Source organism: Salmo trutta, chromosome 1 (assembly GCF_901001165.1).
Source record: "Salmo trutta chromosome 1, fSalTru1.1, whole genome shotgun sequence".
Taxonomy (NCBI): Eukaryota; Metazoa; Chordata; class Actinopteri; order Salmoniformes; family Salmonidae; genus Salmo; species Salmo trutta.
The window spans coordinates 69,998,336-70,011,281 of NC_042957.1; the positions used below are offsets into that span (position 1 = coordinate 69,998,336).

Genomic DNA, 12,946 nt, shown 5'->3' on the forward strand with positions numbered 1-12,946 from the left:
CTCTGAAAGTGAGCCAGACAGCAAGAGTCAGGAGATACAACAGATTGTATATTAACTTCTCTTACTGACCTGATACCAACCTGACCATGGGCAGAATGTCATTAGACTACAGCATTGGTACAGTAACATGATCATTCTGGGTATACCTTTTGGTTATATGTTGTCTGTACGTTGTCTGGGTATTTCACGATTAGACAATTGCAAATGAACTTGGCAGTTGGCGTCACCTTGCGAGAGAGTATGTTATATTACCAATGCACCTTTCTGCAGCAAGGCATTATGATCTGTACCTCCAACACGTATGGTTTGTATTGCTGTGCTTTGAAAAATGTATGAAGGACTCCCCTCCATTTACCTCTGACTAGGTTATGTTACAGTGCTCCACTAGGTTATGTTACAGGTCTCCACTAGGTTATGTTACAGGTCTCCACTAGGTTACGTTACAGTGCTCCACTAGGTTATGTTACAGGTCTCCACTAGGTTACGTTACAGTGCTCCACTAGGTTATGTTACAGGTCTCCACTAGGTTATGTTACTGGTCTCCACTAGGTTACGTTACAGTGCTCCACTAGGTTATGTTACAGGTCTCTACTAGGTTATGTTACAGGTCTCCACTAGGTTATGTTACAGGTCTCCACTAGGTTATGTTACAGGTCTCCACTAGGTTACGTTACAGTGCTCCACTAGGTTATGTTACAGGTCTCCACTAGGTTACGTTACAGTGCTCCACTAGGTTATGTTACAGGTCTCCACTAGGTTATGTTACAGGTCTCCACTAGGTTACGTTACAGTGCTCCACTAGGTTATGTTACAGGTCTCCACTAGGTTACGTTACAGTGCTCCACTAGGTTATGTTACAGGTCTCCACTAGGTTATGTTACAGGTCTCCACTAGGTTACGTTACAGTGCTCCACTAGGTTATGTTACAGGTCTCCACTAGGTTATGTTACTGGTCTCCACTAGGTTACGTTACAGTGCTCCACTAGGTTATGTTACAGGTCTCCACTAGGTTATGTTACAGGTCTCCACTAGGTTATGTTACAGGTCTCCACTAGGTTATGTTACAGGTCTCCACTAGGTTATGTTACTGTGCTCCACTAGGTTATGTTACAGTGCTCCACTAGGTTATGTTACAGTGCTCCACTAGGTTATGTTACAGTGCTCCACTAGGTTATGTTACAGGTCTACACTAGGTTATGTTACTGTGCTCCACTAGGTTATGTTACAGTGCTCCACTAGGTTATGTTACTGTGCTCCACTAGGTTATGTTACAGTGCTCCACTAGGTTATGTTACTGTGCTCCACTAGGTTATGTTACAGTGCTCCACTAGGTTATGTTACTGTGCTCCACTAGGTTATGTTACAGTGCTCCACTAGGTTATGTTACAGTGCTCCACTAGGTTATGTTACAGTGCTCCACTAGGTTATGTTACAGTGCTCCACTAGGTTATGTTACAGGTCTCCACTAGGTTGTGTTACAGGTATCCACTAGGTTATGTTACAGTGCTCCACTAGGTTATGTTACAGTGCTCCACTAGGTTATGTTACAGGTCTCCACTAGGTTATGTTACAGGTATCCACTAGGTTGTGTTACAGGTATCCACTAGGTTGTGTTACAGGTCTCCACTAGGTTATGTTACAGTGCTCCACTAGGTTATGTTACAGTGCTCCACTAGGTTATGTTACAGTGCTCCACTAGGTTATGTTACAGGTATCCACTAGGTTATGTTACAGGTCTCCACTAGGTTATGTTACAGGTCTCCACCAGGTTATGTTACAGGTATCCACTAGGTTATGTTACAGGTATCCACTAGGTTGTGTTACAGTATTTTGGTATTTGGTATTTTATTAGGATCCCCATTAGCTGTTGCAAAAGCAGCAGCTACTCTTCCTGGGGACCACACAGAACATGAAGCATGACATGACATAATACAGAATATTAATAGACAAGAGCAGAACTACATAAAACATTTTTTCTTTTTTTACAAAAGTCACACAGTGCTCCACCAGGTTATTCGACTGAGCTCCACTAGGTTATTGTACTGTGCTCCACTATGTTATGTGACAGTGTTCCACTAGGTTATTTTACAGGTCTCCACTAGGTTATGTTAAACTGGCCTAAACTGGGACATGCTTAACACCCCGGCCATCCTACAATCTAAGCTTGATGCCCTCAATCTCACACAAATTATCAATGAACCTACCAGGTACAACCCCAAATCTGTAAACACGGGCACCCTCATAGATATCATCCTAACTAACTCACCCTCCAAATACACCTCTGCTGTCTTCAACCAGGATCTCAGCGATCACTGCCTCATTGCCTGCATCCGTAATGGGTCTGCGGTCAAATGACCACCCCTCATCACTGTCAAACGCTCCCTAAAACACTCCTGCGAACAGGCCTTTCTAATTGACCTGGCCGGGGTATCCTGGAATGACATTGACCTCATCCCGACAGTAGAGGATGCCTGGTTATTCTTTAAAAGTGCCTTCCTCACCATCTTAAATAAGCATGCTCCATTCAAAAAATGTTGAACTAGGAATAGATATAGCCCTTGGTTCACTCCAGACCTGTCTGCCCTTGACCAGCACAAAAACATCCTGTGGTGTTCTGCATTAGCATCGAATAGCCCCCGTGATATGCAACTTTTTAGGGAAGTTAGGAACCAATATACACAGGCAGTTAGGAAAGCTAAGGCTAGCTTTTTCAAACAGAAATTTGCATCCTGTAGTACAAACTCTAAAAAGTTCTGGGACACTGTAAAGTCCATGGAGAATAAGAGCACCTCCTCCCAGCTGCCCACTGCACTGAGGCTAGGAAACACTGTCACTACCGATAAATCCACAATAATTGAGAATTTCAATAAGCATTTTTCTACGGCTGGCAATGCTTTCCACCTGGCTACCCCTACCCTGGTCAACAACCCTGCGCTCCCCACAGCAACTCGCCCAAACCTCCCCCACTTCTCCTTCACCCAAATCCAAATAGCTGATGTTCTGAAAGATCTGCAAAATCTGGACCCCTACAAATCAGCCGGGCTAGACAATCTGGACCCTCTCTTTCTAAAATGATCTGCCGAAATTATTGCAACCCCTATTACTAGCCTGTTCAACCTCTCTTTCGTATCGTCCGAGATTCCCATAGATTGAAAAGCTGCCGCGGTCATCCCCCTCTTCAAAGAGGGAGACACTCTAGACCCAAATTGCTACAGACCTAAATCTATTCTACCCTGCCTTTCTAAGGTCTTTGAAAGCCAAGTTAACAAACAGATTACCGACCATTTCGAATCTCACCGTACCTTCTCTGCCATGCAATCTGGTTTCAGAGCTGGTCATGGGTGCACCTCAGCCACGCTCAAGGTCCTAAACGATATCATAACCGCCATCGATAAGAGACATTACTGTGCAGCCGTATTCATCGACCTGGCTAAGGCTTTCGACTCTGTCAATCACAACATTCTTATTGGCAGACTCAACAGCCTTGGTTTCTCAAATGATTGCCTCGCTTGGTTCACCAACTACTTCTTCGATAGAGTTCAGTATGTCAAATCGGAGGGCCTGTTGTCCGGACCTCTGGCAGTCTCTATGGGTGTGCCACAGGGTTCAATTCTCGGGCCGACTCTCTTCTCTGTAAACATCAATGATGTCGCTCTTGCTGCTGGTGATTCTCTGATCCACCTCTACACAGACGACACCATTCTGTATACATCTGGCCCCTCTTTGGACACTGTGTTAACTAACCTCCAGACGAGCTTCAATGCCATACAACTCTCCTTCCGTGGCCTCCAACTGCTCTTAAATGGAAGTAAAACTAAATGCATGCTCTTCAACCGATCGCTGCCCGCACCTGCCCGCCCGTCCAACATCACTACTCTGGACGGTTCTGACTTAGAATATGTGGACAACTACAAATACCTAGGTGTCTGGTTAGACTGTAAACTCTCCTTCCAGACTCACATTAAACATCTCCAATCCAAAATTAAATCTAGAATCGGCTACCTATTTCGCAACAAAGCATCCTTCACTCATGCTGCCAAACATACCCTCGTAAAACTTACCATCCTACCGATCCTCGACTTTGGCGATGCCATTTACAAAATGGCCTCCAACACTCTACTCAACAAATAGGATGCAGTCTATCACAGTGCCATCCGTTTTGTCACTAAAGCCCCATATACTACCCACCACTGCGACCTGTATGATCTCGTTGGCTGGCCCTCGCTTCAACCTCGTCGCCAAACCCACTGGCTCCAGGTCATCTACAAGTCTCTGCTAGGTAAAGCCCTGCCTTCTCTCAGCTCACGGGTCACCATAGCAGCACCCACCCGTAGCATGCGCTCCAGCAGGTATATCTCACTGGTCACCCCCAAAGCCAATTCTACCTTTGGGCGCCTCTCCTTCCAGTTCTCTGCTGCCAATGACTGGAACGAACTGCAAATCTCTGAAGCTGGAGACTCTTACCTCCCTCACTAGCTTGAAGCACCAGCTGTCAGAGCAGCTCACAGATCACTGCATCTGTACATAGGTCATCTGTAAATAGCCCATCCAATCTACCTCATCCCCATACTGTATTTATTTATTTATTTATCATGCTCCTTTGCACCCCAGTATCTCAACTTGCACATTCATCTTCTGCACATCCTACCATTCCAGTGTTTAATTGCTATATTGTAATTACTTTACCACCATGGCCTATTTATTGCCTTACCTCTCTCTTATCTTACCTCATTTGCACATGCTGTGTATAGATTTTTCTACTGTATTATTGATTGTATGTTTGTTTATTCCATGTGTAACTGTGTTGTTGTATGTGTCGAACTGCTTTACTTTATCTTGGCCAGGTCGCAGTTGCAAATGAGAACTTGTTCTCAACTACCCTACCTGGTTAAATAAAGGTGAAATAAATAAAAAAATATATATATATTTTTACAGGTATCCACCAGGTTATGTTACAGGTCTCCACTAGGTTATGTTACAGCTATCCACTAGGTTATGTTACAGGTATCCACAAGGTTATGTTACACGTCTCCACAAGGTTATGTTACACGTCTCCACTAGGTTATGTTACACAGTCTCCACTAGGTTATGTTACTGTGCTCCACTAGGTTATGTTACAGGTCTCCACTAGGTTATGTTACTGTGCTCCACTAGGTTATGTTACAGGTCTCCACTAGGTTATGTTACACGTGTACACTAGGTTATGTTACACGTCTCCACTAGGTTATGTTTCTGTGCTCCACTAGGTTATGTTACACGTCTCCACTAGGTTATGTTACAGTGCTCCACTAGGTTATGTACACGTCTCCACTAGGTTATGTTACAGGTATCCACTAGGTTATGTTACACATCTCCACTAGGTTATGTTACAGGTCTCCACTAGGTTATGTTACAGGTCTCCACTAGGTTATGTTACTGGTCTCCACTAGGTCATGTTACAGGTCTCCACTAGGTCATGTTACAGGTCTCCACTAGGTTATGTTACAGGTCTCCACTAGGTTATGTTACATGTCTCCACTAGGTCATGTTACAGGTCTCCACTAGGTCATGTTACAGGTCTCCACTAGGTTATCTTACAGGTCTCCACTAGGTTATGTTACAGGTCTACACTAGGTTATGTTACAGGTCTCCGGACATCAGTTATTTGTGTCTTTAGATTAGAACACAGGTCATGTGGTATTCTCTGCAGAATGTGTCGATATTAGTTGAGTGCTCTTTGTGTGTGTGTGTCCCGCTCTCTGTGTGTTTTCCCTCCCGTGTGTGTGTGTGTGTGTGTGTATGTGTGTGTGTGTCCCCCAATCTGTTTGTGTATGTCCCTCCTGTGTGTGTGTCATCCCCTGCTATCTCCTGCTGATCAGGCCTGCTATCCCCCTGGACTGGGTTGTGGCAGTGGGGTGGCTGAACTTGGTGACCCCTTCTCCTCCCAGACACAGCTTCTCCTCATGTGGCCCCTGGCCAAACTCGCTCTCAAAGACCACCATTCAGTTCTGCACTACCGCAGCGCAGCTCTGTGTTTGTGTAAGTATGTGTATGAGTGAGTGAATGTGGGTATGTGTGGGGGTGTGTGTGTGACAGAGAGAAAGAGAGAGAAAGAGAGAGAGTGAGTGTGTGTTTTAGAGAGAGAGAGAGAGAGACAGGAGACGGAGAGAGAAGCCGGGGCAGGATTTGTGGAAATTACAGCAGGATAATTGCTTGTGTGTGTGTGTGTGTGTGTGTGTGTGTGTGTGTGTGTGTGTGTGTGTGTGTGTGTGTGTGTGTGTGTGTGTGTGTGTGTGTGTGTGTGTGTGTGTGTGTGTGTGTTTGTTTATCTGTCAGCTGGGGGCGGGAGTAGATCAGTGTGTGTATTAGAGCTGTGCGGCAGAAATATAGACAGTACTGTGACTGAGAGAGGAGAGAGAGAGAGAGGGACAGAGAGAGAAATTGAAATTGAATTGAGAGAGATCGATAAAGAGAGAGAAAGTGAGAGAAAGAGAGAGAGAAAGAGAGAGAGAACAAGCGAGCAATTGAGAGAGAGAGAGTTGCCCTCTATGGTTGTGAGGTCCGGGGTCCACTCACCAACCAATAATTCACAAAATGGGACAAACACCCAATTGAGACTCCGCATGCAGAATTCTGTCAAAATGTACTTTGTGTTCAACGCAAAACCCCCCAAAATGCATGCAGGGCAGAAAAGAGCTGTTCAATTCTACAACCTCCTAGAAGGAAGCAATACCCACACATTCCACCACAAAGCAAACAACATTGTAAATACAACCTATATTTATATGTTTATTTATTTTCCCTTTCATACTTCAACTACTTGCACATTGTACATAGACAATAATATAACATTAGAAATGTCTATAGTCTTTAAAACATTTTGTGAGTGTAATGTTCACTAAAGTTTCCTTTGTTTATTTCCCTTTTGTTTATTGTATGTAAACATATGTTTACCATGCCAATAAAGCCCTTTGAATGTAATTGGACTACTGTACTACTGTGTGTTACTCAGAGACTGAGAGGAGAATAGTGGTGGTGTATTGTTAGATATTCTATATTACCTTGGACATTTAGCAGATGCTTTTATCTAAAACGAGTTATTATTTGAGTGATATTAATCCTGTATATTCTTAAAGAATATCACTTCATGCCTCATGAAATAAAGGTTGAAATGTGCTTGGAAGTCTGAGGTGTTAAGTTGCTGATTGGATGATAGTTGTGGGAAGTATGCCATGACTGGAGCTCCAGTCACCACTGGTTAGTGGAGTTACATGGGGCAGGACTCCCCCAGGAGAGGGGTCCCCCAGAGGTGAGTTGATCAGACCCTGGAGATGGGAGAAGGGGCCAGTGTGTTCAGTGGGCCTGAGTGGTATGGGGGCTGTCGGTGTCAGGCTGTTTGTGTGTGTGTGTGTGTGTGTGTGTGTGTGTGTGTGTGTGTGTGTGTGTGTGTGTGTGTGTGTGTGTGTGTGTGTGTGTGTGTGTGTGCGTGTGTGTAAAGTGGGGGCTGATGGGCTGAGAGAGGGGGGTCATGCAGTGAGGCTACAAGGTCCATAGTGATTGGGAGGTGCTGACCAGGGGGGCTAGAGGGCAGTGGCCGGAGGGAGGTGGGGGGGTGGAGGGGTCAGGCTGAGCATCTGGATTGGATTGTAAACATTCCTGTGGAAGAGTGTGTGAGCAAAGGTCACAGGAGGGAGGGAGGGGACACTGGGAGAAGTGTGTGTGTGTGGGGGGGTGGGGGGTGGAGGACAGTGTGTGTGTGGAGGGGAGGGGGGAGGGAGGATAGTGTGTGCTTCGTTTGAGTGTGCATGTGCATTGCTAGGAGGCGAGACAGCGTAGTTATGGGTAAGCCAGTGTATTTATGGGTAAGACAGTGTAGTTATGGGTAAGCCAGTGTAGTTATGGGTAAGCCAGTGTAGTTATGGGTAAGCCAGTGTAGTTATGGGTAAGACAGTGTATTTATGGGTAAGACAGTGTAGTTATGGGTAAGCCAGTGTAGTTATGGGTAAGCCAGTGGTAGTTAGTGTAGTTATGGGTAAGACAGTGTAGTTATGGGTAAGACAGTGTAGTTATGGGTAAGACAGTGTAGTTATGGGTAAGACAGTGTAGTTATGGGTAAGCCAGTGTAGTTATGGGTAAGACAGTGTAGTTATGGGTAAGACAGTGTAGTTATGGGTAAGACAGTGTAGTTATGGGTAAGACAGTGTAGTGGATATTAAAGAAGAATTCAGAGTATGCCAGAGGTCATCCTCTAACCAGTCCCTGTATTAAACAGAGTCATTACCTAACCACACCTTCACTGACTCGCTCTGTTCATTGGTCATCACAATATTACAGTTGTTAAAAACACTGAATTACTTTGCTGTTACAGTATAAATCATTGGCCATACCAGTCATATTATATGAAATAAGTGTATTTGATATTAAAACCCACATTCAATATTTATTTTACTAGGCAAGTCATTTAAGAACAAATTCTTATTTTCACTGACGGCCTAGGAACAGTGGGTTAACTGCCTTGTTCAGGGGTAGAACGACAGATTTTACCTTGTCAGCTCGGGGATTCAATCTTGCAACCTTCTGGTTACTAGTCCAATGCTCTAACCACTAGGCTACCTGCCTCTAACCACTAGGGTACCTGTCTCTAACCACTAGGCTACCTGTCTCTAACCACTAGGCTACCTGTCTCTAACCACTAGGTGATCTGCCTCTAACCACTAGGCGACCTGCCTCTAACCACTAGGCGACCTGTCTCTAACCACTAGGCGACCTGTCTCTAACCACTAGGCTACCTGTCTCTAACCACTACGCTACCTGTCTCTAACCACTAGGCGACCTGTCTCTAACCACTAGGCGACCTGTCTCTAACCACTAGGCGACCTGTCTCTAACCACTAGGCGACCTGTCTCTAACGACTAGGCGACCTGTCTCTAACCACTAGGCGACCTGTCTCTAACCACTAGGCGACCTGTCTCTAACCACTAGGCTACCTGTCTCTAAACACTAGGCTACATGTCTCTAACCACTAGGCTACCTGTCTCTAACCACTAGGCTACCTGTCTCTAACCACTAGGCTACCTGTCTCTAAACACTAGGCTACCTGTCTCTAACCACTAGGCTACCTGGCTCTAACCACTAGGCTATCTGTCTCTAACCACTAGGCGACCTGTCTCTAACCACTAGGCTACCTGTCTCTAACCACTAGGCTACCTGTCTCTAACCACTACGCTACCTGTCTCTAACCACTAGGCGACCTGTCTCTAACCACTAGGCGACCTGTCTCTAATGACTAGGCTACCTGTCTCTAACCACTAGGTGACCTGTCTCTAACCACTAGGCGACCTGTCTCTAACCACTAGGCTACCTGTCTCTAACCACTAGGCTATCTGTCTCTAACCACTAGGCGACCTGTCTCTAACCACTAGGCGACCTGTCTCTAACCACTAGGCGACCTGTCTCTAACGACTAGGCTACCTGTCTCTAACCACTAGGCGACCTGTCTCTAACCACTAGGTGACCTGTCTCTAACCACTAGGCGACCTGTCTCTAACCCCTAGGCTACCTGTCTCTAAACACTAGGCTACCTGTCTCTAACTACTAGGCTACCTGTCTCTAACCACTAGGCTACCTGTCTCTAACCACTAGGCTTCCTGTCTCTAACCACTAGACTACCTGTCTCTAACCACTAGGCTACCTGTCTCTAACCACTAGGCTACCTGTCTCTAACCACTAGGCTACCTGTCTCTAACCACTAGGCTACCTGTCTCTAACCACTAGGCTACCTGTCTCTAACCAGTAGGCTACCTGTCTCTAACCACTAGGCTACCCGTCTCTAAACACTAGGCTACCTGTCTCTAACCACCAGGCTACCTGTCTCTAACCACTAGACTTCCTGTCTCTAACCACTATCTCTGTGCAGGTCGGAAGTCTGTGGGAATAGAGCCATTGCACTCTTTCCAAGTATGATTGGCTGAATACTAGGGCTGGCCACTCTCTCCAAGTATGATTGGCTGAATACTAGGGCTGGCTACTCTCTCCAAGTATGATTGGCTGAATACTAGGGCTGGCCACTCTCTCCAAGTATAATTGGCTGAATACTAGGGCTGGCCACTCTCTCCAAGTATGATTGGCTGAATACTAGGGCTGGCCACTCTCTCCAAGTATGATTGGCTGAATACTAGGGCTGGCCACTCTCTCCAGGTATGATTGGCTGAATACTAGGGCTGGCCATTTCCAGGGACCTCACGATATGATATTTTCACGATACTTTGGTGTTGATACAATATGTATTGCAATTTGATACTGTGATTTTGTGATTGTATGTTCCAAACATATTGCTCACTATGTCTGCTGCAGTAACGACTGTCACAATGAGGGGACCAAGATGTAGCGTGGCACGTGTTCATGATTCTTTATTTAAATCAGAACACTTAAACAAAATAATAAACAATGGAAACAAAAGCACACAGTTCTGTCAGGTAAAACACAAAACAGAAAACAACTACCCACGAAACACAGGTGGGAAAAGGCTGCCTAAGTATGGTTCCCAATCAGAGACAACGATAGACAGCTGCCTCTGATTGGAAACCATACCTGGTCAAAACATAGAAATAAAATACATAGAATGCCCACCCCATATCACACCCTGACCTAACTAAACAGAGAAAATGTCTCTCTCAGGTCAGGGCGTGACAGCTGCAGAGAGACAGAGAGAGAACATGAGAAAAGGAGTTTTGATCAGTCATGGAAATAAAAGTGCTGAAAACAAATTGTCTCCCTATTTAAAAAGAAGACAAGTTATGAAGGAGTTTTGGTCCAGGCAGGTACAGCCACCGAGCGCAAAATAATATTGCAATATTGTCAAAACAATACGATATGATATATAACAAAAATAATATCCAATATGGAATGTATGGATGTTTTCCACCATCACTCCTGAATACCTGACCTTCTCTGATTGGTTATCTGTGCAGGTGGGAGGTCCGTGGGCTGCAGCCATGCTGTCCCTGGACGAGCCATTGGACCTAATGCTCCCCCGGGGGCGTGTCAACGGGCGGGACAGGGGTGCACGGTCACCCCCCACCCTCACCCTCTCTCCGATACCCTTCAAGCGCGCCCGGCAGCTCCGCATGGCTGATGATGGCACAGCCGTCATAGTGCCCACCTCCCCGGCCTCGCCACACACAGGTGGGTGACGACACATCCACCCATCCCACACACACACACACACACACACACACACACACACACACACACACACACACACACACACACACACACACACACACACACACACACACACACACACACAGAGGTGTGTACAAATTCCCATATTGTATTCATGGCTGACATGGCATTAGATAGGACATACTAACAACACAAAACCTGACCTCGTACATGAACAAGTTTGAACACAAAGAGAAGAGGGTGAACCCATATCTGTAACACACTGCCAATCAATCCATCTAATCAGATCACACACCCACAGGTGTTAGGTACTCTGATCGACCGATCTGACAGAGTCTGACCTCTCCTCACCCTTCCGCAGGTGTTAGGTACTCTGACCGACCGATCTGACAGAGTCTGACCTCTCCTCACCCTTCCGCAGGTGTTAGGTACTCTGACCGCCCGATCTGACAGAGTCTGACCTCTCCTCACCCTTCCGCAGGTGTTAGGTACTCTGACCGACCGATCTGACAGTCTGACCTCTCCTCACCCTTCCGCAGGTGTTAGGTACTCTGACCGACCGATCTGACAGAGTCTGACGTCTCCTCACCCTTCCGCAGGTGTTAGGTACTCTGACCGACCGATCTGACAGAGTCTGACCTCTCCTCACCCTTCCGCAGGTGTTAGGTACTCTGACCGACCGATCTGACAGTCTGACCTCTCCTCACCCTTCCGCAGGTGTTAGGTACTCTGACCGACCGATCTGACAGAGTCTGACCTCTCCTCACCCTTCCACAGGTGTTAGGTACTCTGACCGACCGATCTGACAGTCTGACCTCTCCTCACCCTTCCGCAGGTGTTAGGTACTCTGACCGACCGATCTGACAGTCTGACCTCTCCTCACCCTTCCGCAGGTGTTAGGTACTCTGACCGACCGATCTGACAGTCTGACCTCTCCTCACCCTTCCGCAGGTGTTAGGTACTCTGACCGACCGATCTGACAGAGTCTGACCTCTCCTCACCCTTCCGCAGGTGTTAGGTACTCTGACCGACCGATCTGACAGAGTCTGACCTCTCCTCACCCTTCCGCAGGTGTTAGGTACTCTGACCGACCGATCTGACAGAGTCTGACCTCTCCTCACCCTTCCACAGGTGTGCTGGTGGTCTCCCAGGAGAGGCCAGAGACACCCCCCACCCCGCCGGCTGTGGACCTCAGTATGTCCCCCTCCTCTCGCCACACCTCCAGCTCCCCAGAGATGACCAACGGGAACGGGGTCTCCCACCACATCATTGCAGGGGTGAGTAGAAACCATCTGACAGTACGGACACTTCTGAATTGTCCTGTTCCCTTGTGTGAGAGGAGGAAGAGAGATGCTTCCCAGCTGTATCAGTTAGAGCTGATATCCTCTCACACCCTCCTCTCCCCAGTAGATTATCTTTCATGAGAAAAGGTGAGGAAGCACGACACCAAAGAGTCAGGAGCATAGCGACAACAAGAGGGCTCACACACACGCACGCACACACACACACACACACACACACACACACACACACACGCACGCACGCACGCGCACGCACGCACACACACACACACACGCACGCACGCACGCACGCACACACACACGCACACACACACACACACACACACACACACACACACACTATAAACTATGTCACAGGTCAGTAAGTGCAGAGGGACTGGATGGGGTTTTAAAGAATTAACAGACAATCAGTCATTTGTGGCAAGAGACAACTCTCTTCTGAGAGGGAGAAAAAAGGGAGAGAGAGGGAGGGAGGGATAGGC

General features: G+C 46.7%; 1 protein-coding gene across 1 annotated transcript in view; it reads left to right on the forward strand.

Annotated features, from left to right (window-relative positions):
- The window catches only part of glis2b (GLIS family zinc finger 2b), a gene marked incomplete in the record, with an annotated part of 84,879 nt that overhangs the window by 65,567 nt on the left and 6,366 nt on the right, over positions 1-12,946 (forward strand). The window contains 2 exon segments of the mRNA XM_029773560.1: positions 10,950-11,163; positions 12,295-12,440. Of these exon segments, the coding sequence (XP_029629420.1) occupies positions 10,974-11,163; positions 12,295-12,440 (336 nt within the window).